The sequence below is a fragment of the Pongo pygmaeus genome, chromosome 9 (genome assembly GCF_028885625.2).
Source record: "Pongo pygmaeus isolate AG05252 chromosome 9, NHGRI_mPonPyg2-v2.0_pri, whole genome shotgun sequence".
NCBI lineage: Eukaryota > Metazoa > Chordata > Mammalia > Primates > Hominidae > Pongo > Pongo pygmaeus.
In genome coordinates this window covers 31,357,679-31,377,967 of record NC_072382.2, presented here as the reverse complement: position 1 = coordinate 31,377,967, position 20,289 = coordinate 31,357,679, and the positions used below count along the sequence as shown (strand labels likewise).

General features: G+C 44.0%; 1 protein-coding gene and 1 long non-coding RNA gene across 5 annotated transcripts in view; one reads left to right on the top strand and one right to left on the bottom strand.

Moving 5' to 3' along the window:
- Positions 1–5,236: 5,236 nt before the first annotated feature.
- LOC134740243 (uncharacterized) lies at positions 5,237–17,738 on the bottom strand. The gene is made up of 2 exons (XR_010127560.1): positions 17,115–17,738; positions 5,237–7,893 (listed from the first exon to the last, which is right to left on the bottom strand). It is a non-coding gene; the product is annotated as an uncharacterized LOC134740243 (long non-coding RNA).
- LDLRAD3 (low density lipoprotein receptor class A domain containing 3) overlaps positions 17,676–20,289 on the top strand; it is a 287,881-nt gene continuing 285,267 nt past the window's right edge. The window contains exon 1 of one of the 4 annotated variants that reach the window (XM_054439920.2): positions 17,676–17,791. In XM_054439920.2, coding sequence (XP_054295895.1) covers positions 17,746–17,791 — 46 coding nt within the window. In that variant the 5' untranslated portion in view covers positions 17,676–17,745. The remainder of the gene's footprint in view (positions 17,792–20,289) is intronic. The other 3 variants (XM_063671005.1, XM_063671003.1, XM_063671004.1) reach the window with 3 other exon arrangements.

Below are 20,289 nucleotides of genomic sequence, written 5' to 3'. Positions count from 1 at the left end.
GCTAGAGAGAATTTTTTTCAGACGTACCCTCCTCTGAATTGGAGTGATGGTGATAAAGGCAAAAATGGGATTCTTCTCTTCTCCGGGTCCCCCGGGCCTCCTTGGCAGGGGCCTGGCAGCCACACCTTAAATTTCTGGGGTGACTCAGCCCCTGTGGCACAGTGCTAGGCACGACACCCAGCACCTTACTCAAGTCACCTTTGCCAGCGGCTTGCCTGCCAGCCCCTCCCTTGGGAGCATGCTTTGGTAATGGCGTGACTGAGTGGTGAAGAACCTGGATTGTGCAACCTTGCGAGGTTGTGTAACCACCACGGCTGCACTTTTTGCACAGTCGGCTAGAGAGCTTACGGCACAGCCAGAGTCTGCAGTGAGGTTCCCATGGTAAGATTTTTTTGGGAGCTACTTTCTGCTTCTATTTTACACCCTGTCCTTGTTTTAGCACCTGTTTTTGTTGCCAGAAGATGAGATGGCTTGAAGTCTGCCTTCCTCTCTCTTCTTATATGGAACCAGGTGGTGTATACATAAGTAGATATTTAATATATCAAAAGGGGAGGCCTTTCTCCTCACTTCTTGTTTATGGCTTTGGGAGTTCAAGAGCCTCCTTTTGTCTCTCAGCACGAACCAAATTCAAAAGATACTCAATTTTCTCTCTGGATGTGCTGATTCGGTTTTTTTGTTTTTTTGTTTTTTTTAACTGTGCATAGCGGACACCATCCTAGCCTTCGGCTCAAGAGATTGTGGACTGTATAATAATAGAAGTAATATGGCCAGGCACAGTGGTTCACGCCTGTAATCCCAGCACTCTGGGAGGCCGAGGTGGGTAGATCACGAGGTCAGGAGATTGAGACCATCCTGGCTATCATGGTGAAACCCCATCTCTACTAAAAAAACACAAAACAATTAGCCAGGCGTCGTGGTGGGCACCTGTAGTCCCAGCTACTCAGGAGGCTGAAGCAGAAGAATCACTAAAACCCAGGAGGCGGAGGTTGCAGTGAGCTTAGATCGTGCCACTGCGCTCCAGCCTGGGCAACAGAGTGAGGCTCCACCTCAAAAAAAAAAAAAATAATAATAGAAGTAATATAACAGCTAACATTTAATAAGTGCTTATGCTGTGCCCAGTGCCACGTAATAGATACCTATCCCTTAATTCTCACAATCCTGAGATAAGTGTTATAATCATCTTCCCATTTTACTGGTCAGAAAACTGAGGCTCAGAAAGATTCTGTAATTTATCCAAGACCACACTGCTTGTAAGTGGCATGACAAGGTGGGCACCCTGGTCCATGTCATGCGTATCTCACGTGTCTCACTGAGCAGAAGCTCAGCTTTCCAGATTGCCCATGGTGGAAAGGAAAGACATTCCTTAGGCTAGCCTCTAGGCTAACAGGGTTTATCTCATTACATTAAATAGCTGTATATTTGAAAATCATTCTGTTAGTCCAGGATAAGGTAGGCTACACTGCAGCAATCAATCCAAAGTATTAGTAGCTTAGCATAGCAAGTTTACTGAGGACTCATGCAAAATCTAATGTGAAAGTCCAGGCTGGATGGAAGGGCATGTGTTGATGTTTCAGCTGATGGTCCCAGCTGAGTCCAGCCTCAGAGTTGTCCCGTCCCAGATTCCAGGCATATGAGGGAAGAAGTTTCCAGGCAATTTCTTTTTCTTTTTTTTTTCTTTTGAGATGGAGTTTCGCTCTTGTTGCCCAGGCTGGAGTGCAGTGGTGTGATTTCGGCTCACTGCAACCTCCACCTCCTGGGTTCAAGTGATTCTCCTGCTTCAGTCTCCTGAGTAGCTGGCATTACAGGCGTGCGCCACCATGCCTGGCTAATTTTTTGTATTTTTAGCAGAGACGGGGTTTCATCATGTTGGCCAGGCTGGTCTTGAACTCCTGACCTCAGATAATCCACTCGCCTCGGCCTCCCAAAGTGCTGGGATTACATGCATGAATCACCGCACCCAGCCTTTCCAGGCTATTTCTGCTCCTAACATTTCAAGTCACTTCCAGCTATTCATGTTGTTATGGGTTGTTTGTGTACCCCCAAAATGCATATGTCAGACCCCTAATCCCCAAAATGATAGCATTTGGAGATGGGACCTTTAAGAGGTGATTAGGGTTAGATGAGGCCATGACGGGGGGTAGGGGAGACCCGGTTTGATAAAATCAGTGTCTTAATGAGAAGAGACAGCAAAGAGCTCCTTCTCTCTCAACTGTATGAGGACAGAGTAAGAAGGGGGCCCCCTGTAAGCCAGAAAGAGAGCCCTCCCCAGAAACCAAATGGGCTGCCACCTTGATCATGAACTTCCCAGGAGCCAGAACAGTAAGAAAATAAATTTCTGTTGTTTAAGCCACCCATTCTATGACAGCCATAGTTAGGGCAGCCAGGCCAGGCCAGGCATGGTGGCTCGCACCTGTAATCTCAGCACTTTGGGAGCCTGAGGTGAAAGGATCACATCAACCCAGGATTTCAAGGCAGCCCAGGCAACAGAGTGGGACACCCACCTATACAGAATATAATAATAATAATTAGCCAGGTGTTGCAGCACACACCTGTAGTCCCATCTACTCGGGAGGCTGAGGCAGGGGGATCACTTGAGGCCGGTAGGTCAAGGCTTCAGTGAGCCATGATAGTGCCACCCACTGTACTCTAGCCTAGGTGACAAGAGTGAGACCCTGTCTTAAATAAAATATGTAAATCAGTAAGTCAATAAAAACATAGTTATGGCAGCAAAAACAGAGTAATACACACATTTTTTCCAGCTGAGGCTCCAGATATCATGGAATTAGACAAGACATCCCACTTTGTCCTATGCATGAGCCTATTACATGCATGAGCCTATTACAATGGTTGCTGTTTTGAGGATGGTTATTTATGAAACCACAGATAACCTACACACACAATAGATTTGCACACACCACAGGCTATAACTTTCATTCATTCAGCAAATATTTACTGAACACATATTAGGAGCCAGACACTATTCTGAGCATGTATTAGTGAACAGAACAGATAAAGACCTGTCCTCCTACTGCTTATATTGTGTAGGAATAAAAATTGCTGTTTTTAAAAATAATCATTTTAAGTATATTTTTCTAGTTACAAAAGTAACACTTGCTTATTCAATGCATTTGAGAAATACAAAAAGGTACTTTGAAAACACACAAAAAAATCATTATGCAGAAATAATGCATTGCTAATATTATTATCTGACAATCACACACATACATAGATGAACAAACACACTCTTTAAACTGGAGTCACACTTTATATTCAGTTTTATACCCTGTTTTTATTTCACTTAGTTACTGCAGACCTTTTCTCATGTCATTGAAATATGATTTTTAATGGTTGCATATTGTTCCAGCCTGTAGCAATACGAATTATTTAACCATCCTACAACTATTTTACATTTCAGTTGATTCCAATTTTTCACTGTGATAAGCAACGTCTTGAAGAACAACTTCGTACATGAATCTTCGGCTGCATGTCTGATTAGTTCCTTAGAATATAATCAGAGAAGTAGGATTACTGGTTCAAAGGATATGCAAATGTTCAGGCTCTTCATAAATATTGTCAGATTACTTTCCAGAATGTTAGCGCCAATTTACATTCTCACCTGTATTTTATAAGATGCCTCTCTGGTATTCTTGCCAATATTCAGTATTAGAGTGTTCGTAATCTTTGCCAATTTGTTAAATTAAAGAATGGCATTTCATTTTAAGACTGGTTGACTGCCTAGGTCGCTCAATAATTATTGGGATTTGCCTAAATCTGAGTATTTAAACCCTAGCTCTGGCACCTTCTAAGAAAATACATAACCTCTCTAAGCCTCAGGTTTCTTTGTCTACCAAATGGTAACATTTATCCTGACTTCTTAAGTTATTGTGTGGATTAAATATGTTCAAGTTTATAAAGTGTTTAACACTGAGCCTGTCAAATGGTAGCTATTATCACAGGTGTGACAATTTAGAAATTATCAACACATGAATAATTCCAAACTTTGCTCTTTCCTGTGTGTGTTAAAGAAGATCCTGATTTTGCTAAACCATATTGCTCTTCCTTCTCTCTCCTTCGAAGGAGAAGCTTGCCATGCTTTGGGGCTTTGTGAATTAGAATTAGGAGGAATGAGAAAGAGAAGGACAGGAAGACACACTGACCATTGACAGACCACCCAAAACCCTGTGGCTAACAACAAATGTTATTCTGCTGCACATGGGTCTGCTGTTGGCTACAGTTAGACTGACTGTGTCTGGGCTGGGCTCAGCTGGGTGGTTCTGCATCAGGCTGTAGGCTGACTGGACTGGATCCAAGCTGTGAATAGGTTCATGTCTGCCCCATGTAGGCATGGTTTGGGACACATATGAACAGAGCAGAAAATACCCAGGGCATATTCTCATGGTAGATTACCAGAGCATAAGGGGTCAGACCAAAACCCACAAGCAAATTTAAGACCTCTGCGATGTTAGATCTACTTATTCCTTTGGCCAAAGCAAGTCACATGGCTTAGCCCAACATCAGTGGGCTGGAAAGTCTCCCCTTCCCACAGTGGGAGGTGGAAAGGAAGTGAATATTTGCTGAACAAAAGATCATAATAAATGTTTCCAGAAATTTGCAGGAAGAGGCTACATACACTACAGTGTAAGAAAACTGAGAAAAGTGATTATGAAATATGTTGGGTATGTGTAGGACTTTGCAAATCAGGTTCCTCTTAATTTCTGGAAGACTCCAATTAAGAACTTCATTTAAATTATTTTTTGTCCATTTAGACTGAAATTTATTAGAGATGACTTCCCCTCAGGACTGATCTTATGGTGTAATGGCTTCGATAGGGTTACGTAATGGAAACCATATTATCTTTTTGATTGCCACAACCCTTCACAGCTCTTTCTCTTTGGGTATGTTAGATCTTTCAAACATATCCTAATGGTTCTCTTTTTTTTTTCTTCTCCGAGAAGAAAAAGTATGGGTGTCAGCTTCCTGATTGTGATTTACCAACTAGAGGCACAGTCTCTGCAGGAAATATGTCAGCTGTCTCATTGCTATCTTATTTAAAGTAGGACAGACACCAAGCTTGAGAAAACTTGGACAGGAGGACTCAGAGGTAGAAAATACAAGCAAACATGTCAGTCTCAGCCATGACTCACAAGCTCCAAATTCACTTACGGAATCATTCGGTGAAATCAAATTGATAGTGAGAACAGGGCGCAGCAATGATCAGAAGGAGCCCAAAGAGATCTAATGTCATTTTCGCAGCCTTTATTCTTGGTGTCTCCCTGAAGACCATTTACTTGGAACCTAGACAGGAGACTAAAGTCTGTGATCTCTGGGTTTGCTTAGCTCTGTAGACAGCTGGTACATCACATACAAAATATTACCCTACGCTCTCATAGTGTGATGAGTTGTTAATAAATCCATTCCAAATTCTTGGTTCTCATTCCTCTGAATGTAGACTGGCTGAATATGGATATATCAGCTCTGCTTATCACTCTAAATGTCATCTGTCTTTAACTTTATCCAAAAGAGTTTTATTTTGCTTCAGAGAAAGCAGTGTTTTCAACTTCTTGAAAATCCAAGCCAAGAAGAATCATAGAATGAAGAATTATGCTAAATATTTGGTCCTCAGCCTTCCTGGAGCTGTGGCATGAAGCATCAGTGGCCTCAATATGTGTTGGGTTTTCCTTGGAATAATGAATAACACACGTGCTTTAAAGAAAGTATGTAAATTTGAGTTTTGGGATAGGAAACTGTCCATAATTCTGTCTCCTCAAGTCATTACAAGACATTTTCCTGTCTTTCCATATTTCCACAAAGAGAGAGTGTGAGTGTATAAAAGATTCCCTAATATTGTTTCTGCCTCGCTCTCACCCCGTCCCCAAATAGTTGCTTTTTTTGGTTTGCTTTCTTTCTGAAGTCCCAGTATAGGCGATATTTTAACATGGTTTAAAGCCTAGACTAAGGATTTGGACAACACAGTTTGAATCTTCAGCCATTTCCTAACTCTGCAACTTTTAATAAGATACAGATTCTTCTTCTAAAAATGAGAAAAATAATAGGTGCTACCTTGGCCTCCCAAAGTGCTGGGATTACAGTTCTAATGATGGACAGCAGTGTAGGGTTGAAGTAGGAGGTGGGACTCAAATCCAGAGGCAGGGCTCGGACACTGACCAGATTGGGGACTAGCTAAAACAGGGCCGCGATGGAAGCAGCTTTCCAATCAGACACACTCACCAGTGTGCCATGTCAGTTTACCACTGCTATGGAAACACCCAGGAGTGATTGCCCCTTTCTGTGGTAATGACCCGATGACCCAAAAGCTACTACTCCTTCCCTAGAAATGTCTGCATAAATCGCCTCTTAATCTGCGTGTTATTATGTGGGTGAGTATAAATGTGCTGCAAAACTGCTCTGAGTTGCTACTCTCTGCCTATAGGGCAGCCCTGTTCTGCAGGAGCAGTCACGGAGCAGTAACACCACCAGCACTGTAACACTGCTGCCTCAGTAAAGCTCTTTTCTTCTACTCCTGGCTTGCCCTTGAATTCTTTCCTGGGCAAAACCAAGAACCCCCGAGGGCTAAGCCCCACTTTGGGGCTTGCCTGCCCTGCATCAGGGTGACTACAGTTAACAACAATGATATATTTCAAGGTAGCTAGAAGAGAGGACTTGAACTGTTCCCAGCACATAGAAATGATAGATACACAAGGTGATACATATGCCAATAATCCTGACTTCATCATTACACATTCCATGCATGTAATAAAATATCACATGTTCCCCACACATATGTAAAATATTATGTATCAATGTAAAAAAGTAGCATGCGTGCTCCCCCTACCAAAGAACTGAGCAAATGAATAAATGAATGAATGGTAGTTATTTGCTATTTTCCAGTAGTTGTAATCAGAAACGATTTTCAAAAGACGGGGCATCAACTGGTTGCATGAGGCTTTAATCCTAAATGGTCACTGCATCAGGGAGCTCCAGGGACAGCTGGGGTGATATGGGAGGCACTCGGGGGATCAGCCCCCAACTGGTTCGGAGGTGTTTTATTATTCGACAGTTGGCTGTCTGTATGGGTGTGCTCTGTCTGAATGTCAGCCCCGCTTGTCAACACTGGCAATAGGTCTTCCACACACTTTCCCAATCCCTTTTTGACCCCAAACACCAGCACTGGCAGGATGACTGAGTGGGATGAAGGTTCTAGCCAGTGACCACAGAACTTTTTTCCTCCTCAGTGCAAAGCCAACTGGCCCACATCAGTATTGACTTCAACTTTGTCTTCTTTGGCCCTGCACTGTGAGATTTGAGCCACTGGCCTATGCAGCCAGCTTCTAGTATTACCACTGCCTGATCTTTTTCTGCCTTGGAAATTTTCATTGTAACCACTCCATATTTTTGCTATGATCAGGCTTATGATGATAAGGCAGGGACTTGAACATTGCAGGGTGGGTTGGCACACTTCTTCAGATGGACTAGCTAGGGCACATGTCCTCCTTCCAATTCTCTCTTAAGTTGAATCACTCTTCTGGCTTGGCCAGGAGGATACCAGCTTTGCCAAGGTGACTTTATTATGTGTATCCTGGTACACATTCCCTTTTGTGTATGTAGCTCTGCTTCCTGGCATCATTATTTTTGGTAGGATTGGGGTTGATTTCTGGCTATGTGTTATTTTTCCAGATGAAGTGTTTTGTTCCTGCACTTCGACATTCCATGAAGGTTTGTGAAAACACTTGTCCTGTTGTCGGAAGGTTGTTTGTAGAGGGTTATATTGCCCTAAACTTTTCCTTCCAGGCCATGGTGTGATCCACAGGACTGAGACGAGCTGCAGCTCTGCTGCTCATTCACTGCAGGACTTGGGGCTTAAGACTTGATTTCTCTGAGCCTTTGTTATCACAACTGTAAAGTGGAGATAAGGAGAGAACAAAAGAGATAATGTGAATCGAAGTATAAAGCAATTGAAGGTAGTCATTCACTCTACCACACATCAGCCATAGTTTCCAATCGTAGGCAGCTATGGATTGATGGTGGAAATAACACATTAATAGTCAATTAAGATACAGACTCAGAAGTCCTACAAACAGGGATAAATGCAAGGTGTTATAAAAGCACATGGGAACAGGGCTGAACTCAGTCTTGAGGGGTTAGAAAAAGCATAGAAAGAGTAGGAATTATTAATAGTAATGATAGTTAAAATTAGTGGGGTGCTTACAATTCACAACCGCAAAAATATGGAACCAGCCCAAATGCCCATCAACCAATGAGTGGATAAAGAAATTGTGGTATATGTATACCATGGAATACTGCTCAGCCATAAAAAGGAAAGAAATAATGGCATTCGCAGCAACCTGGATGGAATTGAGACATTATTCTAAGTGAGGTAGCTCAGGAATGAAAAACCAAATATTGTGTGTTCTTACTCATAAGTGAGAGCTAAACTATGAGGATGCAAAGGCATAAGAATGATAGAAAGGACTTTGGGGACTCAGGGGAAAGGGTGGGAGGGGGATGAGGGATAAAAGACTACAAATTGGGAACAGTGTATACTGCTCAGGTGATGGGTGCACCAACATCTCAGAAATTACCGCTAAATAACATTCATGTAACCAAACACCACCTGTTCCCCCAAAACCTATGGAAATAAAAAATAAATGAATAAAAAAATAGTGGGATGCTTACTGTGTGCCAAGTAGTATGCTAAGCATGATCTCATTTAGCTCTCACAAAGTGTGCCTATCTCATAGAGGTTTTAACTCTCATTTTATAATCAGAGAAACTGGTCCAAAAAGCTTCGGTAAGTTGCCCAAGGACACACAACTAGGTGGCATGGTCAGATTTGAATTTAAGTTGAATTCCAGAACCCTTGCTTTTAAACCACTAAGCAAATCTGTTCATGCCATGTCCCTGCTTAAAACAGACCATTTGTGGCCAGGCGTGGTGGCTCATGCCTGTAATCCCAGCACTTTGGGAGGCCGAGGTGGGTGGATCACCAGAGGTCAGGAGTTCGAGACCAGTCTGGCCAACATGGTGAAATCACGTCTCTACTAAAAATACAAAAATTAGCTGGGTGTGGTGGCACACACCTGTAATCCCGGTTACTTAGGAGGCTGGGGCAGAAGAATCACTTGAACCCAGGAGGCAGAGGTTGCAGTGAGCTGAGATCACACGCCATTGCACTCCAGCCTGGATGACAAGAGCAAACTCCGTTTCAAAAAAAAAAAGACAACGGGAAAAAACCCTGAGCATTTGTGACTTTCCATTGCTCATAGGATAATGACTAAACTCCTTTACATCCCTAAAGGTTTCCTCCCCAACCCTCTGGTCTTACTCTTCATCCTTTTCTCTGCCCCCACCCCATGGTCATGAGCCTCAGCAGCAGATCATAAAGGATATACTCAGCTAAGGAGTCTGAGCTTGTCCTATCACCAACAGGGAGCCAGGGAGCTTTGAAGCAGGTTGAACAGGAGCAAGACAAGGCCTGAAAAAGCCAGTGAGGAGGCAGTTGAAGTAACCCAGGCATAGGTACATGGGGGTGTGAACTGAGGGACAGAAAGAGTGAGGGAAGAGGGAGAGGGGTGAATTGGATTTAAGAGACATTAGCTTATGGAATCTACAAATCTTGGTGACTGATGATGAAGGGGAGTCCAGCAGAGCGAGGACTCTAGGCTTATACCCACATTTCTAGCTTAGACAACAAGGTAGAGGGCACTAGCTATTTTTAAGGAGCTGCTACCAATGCCTAACAAAAGCCAACAATACCCATGATTCTGCATTTTTATTACGTGTATGTTGCAAGGCCCTGAAAGCTGTAAGATAATTTCCCTTCCCTGTCCCTTTTGTTCACTCCCTTCCACACTGAGTGTGGGAATTCACTGAAAGCTCAGCAAAACCTATCACCTCTGCCACACCCCCACCCCCTGCCCAAGCTGAACTACAAACCCACACATCAGACCCAGGTTAGCAATCTAACAGTGCCTGAAATTAAGCGTTTAAACATTAAAACCAATCAAGCCCAAAGAACTTAACTTGAAATGAAGAGGTGTTTAAAAGAAGTAGGCTGAGGTACACCGAGAAAAACAACTTAAATTATTAAAGTGGAGTTTTCACCATGCAGGAAAAATGTTCCAATAATGTCAGATTAAAAATGTAAATCTATTTACCTTCCAGATGGGTTTTATAAGAGCTCTTATTAAAATCAGCTGCCTACCTGTTTGTGAAAGAGAATTTGTTACTTAGGGAAGGTAGTCAGACCCAGGCATGCTGGAATCATTTTCTCACATTTGTCACTGACTGAATAGCTCCTGTGACTTCTGCTTTGTCAGTTAATTACTGTGTAAACTTTCCCACTGAAAATGGAGGTCTTATTCAGTGTTGCGTTTTTTTTTTTTTTTTTCTGTTTTTCTGTTTGTTTGTTTTTTGAGACGAAGTCTCAAAGTCTCGCTCTGTTGCTCAGGCAGGAATGCAGTGGTGTGATCTCGGCTCACTGCAACCTCCGCCTCCGGGGTTCAAGCGATTCTCATGCCTCAGCTATCCAAGTAGCTGGGATTACAGGTGTGCGCCATCACACCCAGCTAATTTTTGTATTTTTAGTAAAGATGGGGATTTCATCATGTTGGCCAGGCTGGTCTCGAATGCCTGACCTCAAGTGATCCACCCGTCTTGGCCTCTCAAAGTGCTGGGATTACAGGGATGAGCCACTGTACCTGGCCTCAGTGTTGTGTTTTTTTCTGAATCCAAGTGACAAATGTTCATATTGTCTAAAGCGGATTTCTTCCAATTCATGTATCGCCTTCCTCTTGACCCTGTAGTGCATTTGTAATTCTGAAATTATGACATTAATATCACTTCCATATCAATGAACTTTGTGTCTAGGTTATATGGTTAAGAGAGTTTTGAGGCAGAATTAGTCTGATGGAGAAACTAGGAGGAAAAAAAAGTCCTTTGTAAGTCAGTGATGGACAAGAAGACTTATTTTCAACTATGATGCAAGAAACTCTAAAGGGTCATGTGTTCATTCATGAAATAAAATATTATCTGTATGAGTTCTGTGTAATAGAAATATGTTGTGAGCCCCCTATGGAAGCCATAAATGAAATTTAAAATTGTCTAGGAGCCACATAATAAAAGCAAAAAAAGGTCGGTGATAATTTTAACATTGTTTTAGTTAATTCTGTATATTCCAATACTATATTTCAATATGTGATCAATGTAAATCCTACTGAGATCTTTTACATTCTTTTTTGTATTAAGTGTTTGAAATCCAGTTTGCATTCTACAGTTAGAGCATATCACAGTTGAGGATAGTCACATCTCAAATGCTCAATGTCAGAAGTAGCTCATGACTACAGTACTGCATTCTGCAGATCTATGCAGTTCAATAACAGCTTTCCCCATCAAATTGATAGACCAAGAATAGGTTTATACATGTAATAAATCTACCTTTCTTTTCCAATTGAGAAAGAAAATGAAATGTGACTATGGGAAAACCCAGCCAAAATTTCTTTTGCTACACCGCAGGTTAAATTTCTTTTTTGTATCATTGTTCCCTGGTTTCAGGTCTGGTCATGTATGAGAAATCATCCTTTTAAGGGGGTCGACAACTTCATAAAACTAAGGCATTAAAATAAATAACCAACTGCACATTTTAAAAAATGAGGGGTAAAAATGTCATTGTGTCAGATGGTGCAAAATTTTCATTAATAAATGTCAGCAGCTCTCTTTTCTCCAAGCTTGTGACTATATTAAACATGAATTACAAGAACTCTGTTGGTTCCAAGCAGTATTTTTCTGTAGATTAGTCTGACAATTAAAAAATATATAGATACATTTGGCAGCCCTGGGATGACTTTAATTTCTAGCTGAAAGAACTCTCACGCTCAGCATGTTTTGGGGGTGGGTGGAGGCTACAACAATTAGATGCATCCTGAAAACTTTTCTAGTTTTCAGTTTTCTAGTTTGTAATTGTATTACAAAATAAATCAAGTTCTGTTTGACGTGCTGAACATCTTGAGCTTTTGAGCTCAAACCCAGTGAACACATTGTCTTCAAAGCTGCAAATACATTTTGTGTTTTATACATTGGGGATTATTTTGCTGTAGTAGGTGGCATTGTTTGGCATGGTATTCTGGGAATCTTTTAGAATCAATAGGATCTGCTTCAAATCTCAGTTATTCACTGGATTATTCGGGGAAGGTCTTTAATTCTCTGAGCCTGAGATTCCCCATCTGTATAAAAGAGATAATAATGTTATCTCAAAGATTATTGTAAAAATTAAATGTGATCACAAATATACAATGCCAGAAGCAGACACTTGATTAATGACAATACTCTGTCCCTGTCTTTCTCAGGGTAACTGGTAAGTGAGATTCAATGATGTTAAGTATTCACAGACCTGATGTTTGCTGTAAGGCTTTGTATTAGCTCTCTTTTTCTAAGTAATAAATTAGCTCAAAACTTAGTGGTCTGAAACAACAAACACATATAATCTTGCAGTTTTTCTGGGTTGGGAATCTGGGCACAGCTTAGCTGGGTGCCTTTGCCTTAAGGTCTGTCATGAGGTTTTAGTAAAGCTGTTGGCCAGGGCTGTAATTTCATCTGAAGGCATGACTGGGGAAGATCCGCTTCTAAGCCCACTTCTGTGGTTGTTGGTAGGATTTAGTTCTTTGTGAACTCTTGGGTTGAGGGCCTTAATTCCTCACTGGCTGTGGACTGAAGGCCTTTACAGTTCTGTGTCATGAGCTTTTCCATAGGCAGTTCACAACATGGCAGCTAGCAATAGCGAGAGAGAGGGGGAGGGGGAGAGAGAGAGAGAGAGACCAAGGATAGGAGCCAAAGTCTTCTTGCAAGCTAATCTTGGAAGAGACTGTCCCCCTGCTTTTGCCATATTCTGTTTGCTAGAATTGAGTCACTAGGTCCAGCAACACTCAAGGGAAGGGAATTGCACAAGGGTGTGAATATCTGGAGATGGGGATCATTAGGGGCTGTCTCAGAGGTTGCTGACAGCAGGCTTTTCTCCCCTTTTTTTCTTTTCCAAATCATTTTCAGGCAATACAGCAGGCTTTTTCTGCAGCTTTAGCCTTTGTGTTTCCTGGCCTTACTCCTCCCTCACATGTAGGTTCTAAGTCTGTAATACAAGTAAAGAGCTGAAAATACAGGAGTTCTACAATAAGGAACTCTGCTAAATGCTTCGCATAGCCCTCATGACATCATACACCCTTATATTATATGCCCTTACATTATATGCTCTTATGACACTACATGATGTGGTCATTTGTTAATTTAATACTCATCTACATCTTAATTATACTGTGAGCTCCCTGAGGACAGGGAATTGGTTTTGTTCACTGCAGAAATCCAGAGCCCACAACAGTGTCTGGCACAGAGTGCCAGACAATAACTGTTTGTCAGATAAATAAAGGAATGAGAAGGAGTTCTTTTGCTTCGTACAACAACCCTACGAGGTGGGTACAGTTCTTATGCTCATTTCACAGGAAATTGAGACTCAGAGATAAACTGAGTTTCTCAGCCTTACATATAGCTAGGAAGTAGTGGGACCTAGGAGCCCAGGTATATCAAGTCACCTCAAAGCCCATTTTCTTAGTTACCTGAGTCTGTGGCCTCCTGATTTTATGTTTGGGGTAGAAAGTGTGTGTGTGTGTGTGTGTGCGCGCGCGTGTGCGTGTGTGTGTGTGTGTGTGTGTGTGATGTATTTGTGAGGAACTCAGTGATCTTCTTCCGCCAGGCAGCTCCCCAGTAGGCAGTTTCCACCACCCACTATAATTTGGAGTAGAGTAAGCCTTCCTTGGCTGAATCCTCAAGTGAATTTCTATTTTCTTCACATATTGGAGAGAAGAATGAAAATCGGATGAAGGGAAGAGAGAGCAGAGAACAAGAAATATGGAACCATAGAAACCGTGAGTCACGATGTGACTGGAGGAGTCGAACGTCTCCTACTATCTCTGGTTGATTTTTAGGAAGTGAATGAAGCTAAGGCAGACTTGGTGTCAGTAAACTTTTTGTAGGTAAGGTTTTTTTTTCCCTTGGTCCTTCTAGTGTCCCTGCTCCTTTTATCTTCTTGTCAGTTGCCACATGTTTCTACTCTTATTCAAGTTTAAATATTTTTTTTTGAAAGTTTGAAAGGTCTGCGTCTTAGGTGCTTTGTGAGAGAGGTAATGATACTGACAATTAAAAAAAACCCTATGATAACAAAACTAACATATATTGAGTGCTTACTATGTACTAGGCAAGATTCTAAGTGTTTCCCATGTACTAACTTATTTAAAAGAACCTATGGAACCATTAAGTCAACCCTATGGATGACCTTAAAGTCAGATATACTAGTTATCTATTACTGCATGTGAATTATCCTGAAAGCTAGTGGCTTAGAACAGGAATGAACATTTATTATATCTGCCAGTTTCTGTGTATCAAGAATTTGGGGGTGTCTGGGGGTTCTATTCCAGCTCACCGAAAGGTCAATCATATGTTAGCCAAAGGTACAGTCATCCGAAGACTTTACTGGGGCTGGAGGATCTGCACCAAAGATGGCTCACTCCAAGGCTCGCAAGACAGCAGGAAGCTCAGTTTCTTCCCATGTAGACATATCCACAGGGGTGCTTGAGGGTCCTTACAACATGGTGGCTGGCTTCCCCCAAGACAAGTGATCAAAGAGAACAAAGAAGAAACTGCTATGCCCTTTTTGACTCACTCTTGGAGTTACCTACTGTCACTTCCACAATATCCATTGGTCACATATGGCAGCCCCATTCAGTGTGGAAGGACACTGCACAAAGGCATGGATGCTAGAAGGTGAGAATCTTTGAGAGCCATCTCAGAAACTAGCTTCCACAACAGTTGCCTTGTAGTGTGTACCACAACCACACAAAAGCTAACATTTCTTGAGCAATTACTATGTGCAAGGTATCATGCCAGAGACTTTATATACATTATCTTTTCAAATCCTGGACAGCAATCCTAAGATCCAGGTGATACTGTAATCCCCATTTTACAGATAAGGAAACTAGGACTCAGAGAGGCTAATAACTTGCACAAGGTCACAGAGCTAGTTTGTGGCAAGTGAAATGAGCATAGGAGCACATCTCAGACACACCACAAGTTCAGTTTGTGCTATTTTCACCTGTAATGTTGCAGGGGCTGCTGTGGGGAGTAAATGAGAAAATGTTTGCAAACTACAGAGCATTGTATGGAGGCCCAGAGAGACGACATTCTTTCTTCCCTCCTTCAGCAATGTGAAACCGTGCCAGAAGCACACATGCATGGTCAGAGAGTCTCTTGGTAAATAAGAGACATAAAGCACGTTGTTTTTGATTTTTATTAAACCAATCTTAAAAAAGATTGATTGGCTCCATAGGACCTAAACAATTAGCACTGAAACCTCTCACAATTCCTGGAAACTGAATGTTTTGTGCTTGGAATTCTAAAGAACTGGGAAAAAGGAGAGTAATAAAGTATAAAGAATAGTTTCATCTCCTACCCAGCTTATATGGTGAGGAGGAGGTTGGCAGTGATTTAGTATAAGTATAAAAACAACAGTTGGGCCGGGAACGGTGGCTCACACCTGTAATCCCAGCACTTTGCGAGGCTGAGGCGGGCGGATCACGAGGGCAGGAGATCGAGACCAGCCTGGCCAACATGGTGAAACCCCCGTTTCTACTAAAAATACAAAAATTAGCTGGGCATGGTGGCGGGCGCTTGTAGTCCCAGCTACTCGGGAGGCTGAGGCAGGAGAATCCCTGGAACTCAGGAGGCGGAGGTTGCAGTGAGCTGAAATGTGCCACCGCACCCAGCCTGGGCGACAGAGTGAGACTCTGTTTCATAAATAAATGAATAAATAAATAAATAAATAAATAAAAACAACAGTTGACCTTAAATAAGATTTTACATTAGTCCAAATGATTTCAAAGACATTAATATATTTATATTTAAAAGTGTGTGTGCCTGTGTGTATGTGAGAGAGAGAGAATGAGAGAGAGAGTCAGAGTCAAACTTGCAAAGTAAGGAAGTTGATGTGTCCAAAGAAACCTAAGGAAACAAGAACTATAGCAGTGGGTCAGTTGCATTATCTTTCTATATCCCTAACGTTTGGAGGCAAATGAGCAGCTGTAGGAGAAATTATTTGCTTATTTGCCTCCTTAGATATTATTATCAAAGGCAGGAGACCTCTTCCCAACAAGCTTCCTGGAACAATGCACATACCCACATGCACAGGACATTTTGCATAAAACTTCAAGGGCTTTAAAATTCCTTGAAGCCCATGGGACGATCTCCATAATATTCATCAATCCCAGGATAAAAGCCCTGAATGCCAAATCATTTAGATAATCGATTTATATTTTCATATGTACTATGAACTATGGAACTTAAATTTTCCTCCCTTACATCACATTTTCTCATTACCTTGAACAATCATTGGTATTTTTAAATTTTGACCTGATCCATTTTAGCCTTTATGTTTCCAGACTACAGCAGGCAATTACAAAGTAAAGTAATTGAATCCCTTGAGGGTGTCTCCAGGGCATCCCAAAATCTGATGCAGGCATCCCTTTTATAACTGCCCCTGTACCCATACCTTCCCCTTTCTTTCAGCCAGGTGGAGTTTGTGTAAATAAACTTAACCCTTCTGAGGGGTGGATTTTAGGGATGCAGTTCTATTGTTTTGACAAATGTATACAGTTGTGTAACTACCACTATAATCAAGATTAGAACAGTCGCACTGCCCCCAAAAGTTTTAATTTATTGATCCATTTATCAATTGATGGACACTTGAGTTGTTTCCAGTTTTTGGCAATTATTTGCATTAGTCTTTTGCTTTCGCTTTTTTTGGGTGGGGGGTCAGAGAGAGTGGAGCACAAAAGTGTCATCCCCTTCTTCCACCATCTAAGTCTTCTGGGGCTTTTCACCAGTGCCCTCTGGAAGCAACTGCATTGGTGTAGCTATATTTTTTGCATTTGGGTATCTGCCGTTCATGACCTTTTCCTTTTTTTAATTTTATTTTTTCCAAACTGGGTCCCAAACGTTCAACAGGTCAAGGTGGACACTATGCAGACAAAATAACTCATGTGGTCCACGCTGTGTGCATGGAAGGTGTCAGCTGCTCTTACCTGTGGCTCCCGGATCATCAGCCTTGGAATCAGCCACGATGTTGTTAAAAATGCAGAATCTCAGGCTCCACGCCAGATCTACTGACCCAGAGTCAGTATTTTAACAAGATCGTCAAGTTTGCCGGATGCATATTAAAGTTTGAGAAGCACTGGTATTCCACACTCGCTACTAAAAATACACTACAATTTTCTCATAAGATTTGACCCTTTAACTTTTTCTCTCTCGGTAGTAAACTCACTTTGTAGTCTGAGTAAAGAACTCAAGTTTTGGTCTGGGCGCTGCATCTCGCTGGGTGTGGAAGCAAAGGCAGAAATGAGAGGGACAAAAGGAAGCAGAGAACAGAGCCCAGGCTGTTAGAAGATCCTCGCGGCCAGACCCGGGAGGCGACTAGAGACCGAAAGGCTGAACCCTCCGCCCGCTCGCGGCCCCTCGGAGTCAGGACACCCAGGGTAACACGCGGGTGGCCACGCGCAGCCCAGGCGCTTGCAAAACTTAGCGGAGCCGGGCCCGGGGCGGGCGGGAGGGAGGAGGGACAGGCGGGAGGGCGGGGCCGGCGCGGCGAGGGGCGGGGTCAGCGCCGAGGCCGCGGGGCCAGCGACGGCGCCGGGCAGCGGGAGCTGCGGCCGCGCCATGTGGCTGCTGGGGCCGCTGTGCCTGCTGCTGAGCAGCGCCGCGGGTGAGTCGGGGGGCGGCCGGCGAACTTCCCGCGGGGCGTGGGGCGCGGGGGGCAGCGGCTGGGTGCGATTGCGTCCCCTCCCGGGCGCGGGCCGCTCTCCGGGCGTGGGTGTGCGCGGAAGGCGGACCCCGGCGCCGGGCTGGCCGGGACCCTGCCTAGGGGCCGCCGCGGGGTGCGCGCCGTCCTATTGTGTGGGCGTGCGCGCCGGGTCGTGTTGTGCTGTGTGCGCGGGCGGGGCTCTGTGTGCAGTCCGGGTTTGCGGAGCCCGGCGGCTGCCCGGATTGGGCGTAGCTCGAGTGTGGCTGTGTGTGTGTTGTGTGTGTTGAGGAACGGAGGCGGGGAGAGGAAAGGAGAGGAGAGAACTCTTCCCTGGTCTCATCTTCCCAGACGCCTGAGCGCGCGCGGCTGCGTTAGCCTCCTCTGGGCCTCTTCCCGAGTCTCTGGCGTGCACTCCGTGCCTCAGTTTCCCCACCTGCACCGCGGAGGGAGTAGCAAAGCTGCTTCCTTTCATTCCTCTCTGGGACTGTTTGGTTTGGGTAAAGTGAGTTGAAGCAGGGCCGGATCTGGGAATTCTTCATTTTTCCCACTGGTCCTGGGAACCGAAGCTTTATTTAAGACGTCTGACCACCCTACTTGCCCCGCTATGGACGCCCTGACCGGCGAGGGGCCCTGGGAGAGGACACGGGGCTTCTTCCGGCGGCCCTTTGAACCTGGCATCACCACCGCGTGTGCATCCCGGGGCCTGGACCGCAGCAAGCCTCCTTCCCTTCCAGACAGCGTGCTGTTCCCAGGAACTTTTCTGCTGATGTGGGCATGATCCGAATTCCAGCCTGGGAGCCCTTCCTCCTCTGCCCCTGCCCGCCGCCTACAGCTGTCAGCTGTCCCTCCTGGGCTGGGCCCGCCCTTGGCCCCTTGACGTTTATTTCTGGGCATCTGATGCCCAGAATGTGGGTGACAGGGCCCAGTGAACTTTCTTCAGCAGAATCTTTCCTGCTTGGTGTTTGTGCCATCCACATGTCCAATAGCTGCCCTATTTTACCAAGTGCTTCTAGCAGCTTGGCTGTCGAGGTGTCTTTGGTGGCCTGTGGGTTTGCTAAGTTGAGGCTCACTTCATTCTTAGCTGTGCCTCGGAGTTATGAATGCGTTAAAGGGATATCTCCTCTCTTCCTTGATGTCTCTGGTCCTGGGCATCCTCACAGCCCACTGGGCAGCCTTTCCTGCTCTCAGACCCATGACATCATCTCCACTCCTCTGATACCCCATTTAGATGCTTATGGGTTTGCTGGGCTTCCAGGGAGGGGCTAGACCTCCTGGTGACTGCTGTGGATTTTTAACCAGGTCTGGGTGAGAGTGCCCTTAAATTAGTCCACCTGGGGAGAGAGTTCTCACAGGACATTGGGCAGCTAGGAGCAGGTGTGAATTGTTTGGAGGCTGTTAGAGCAGGTCGATTTCCAGGGCGTCTACAGATATGAAGACCTGTTTGGATTCACAAATTCAATTTGTGTAGTTGTGGTGTGTCCCCTCATAGCACCTGAGAAGGACAGTATGGAAGCTGGCTCTTGTGTGTGTCCTGGGAGAGCCACTGTGGCCAAATGGAGACTGTTACTTATTGCACCTCCCAGTTGGTACTGGGTTGCTTTAGTTGAGTCTCCATCTCTGTAAAAATAGTTGTAAAGTTAATTTTGTCCCTCTCTGGTCAGCAGTGGCTATTTAATGTGTGTGTGTGTACATCTAAAATAGGGCTAAAATAAATAAAATGGTCATAGTGGGGAGCGGACGGGTAGGGGGAGGAATAGCCCAACTGTCCCTAGTGGGTTTTCCATTATCTGTGGGCTTTGAATTACTTTTACAGTTGCTGCCTTAGAAACATCTAGGCAGGTTGGAGTGTGTGCATCTTTCATGTTACATTAAGCATCATCTTTTTAGCATGGATTTCACTTTGACCCAAGCGTTGCCAGAAACAGGGCTGGTCATTTTTCCTAATGTCAACCAGATGGCTCCTGGGCTCCCAGCCCATAAGAAAAGCCTGTTTGGTTCAGTTTGGGTTTCATAGCCACACCAGAGACCCTGCCCCTCCATCCCATAGTCTATGCTTTGATCCTCTTCTGGGAAGTTGATAAAACAAGAGAAATTGTAAAAGCCAAGACTTTGGATTTCTGTCTCCATCTGATAGTCTGTGAAAGAATCCCAGGGTCAAGGTTGAACCGTAGAGTCCTGAGTCTTTGTGGGGCTGGAAAGCCACTGACATTCCAAGAGCAGTTTGGAGGCCTTTTTTATTCAGGAACCTTCTCAGACACCTTGCGTATTTTTTTCTTCCTTTATTTGTGTTAGGGAAGTGAAGCATTGATTTTCACCGATACTATTTTTTTAATGTATCCTGCGAGAGAGACTCAGCCCAAGTCATGTCATCTGATGTCCAGTTTTCCTGCATGTGGGTGGACTCAGTGGGTTTAAGTGCGTAGGGCTTGAGACATTTCTAAAGGCAGCCATGCTGGATG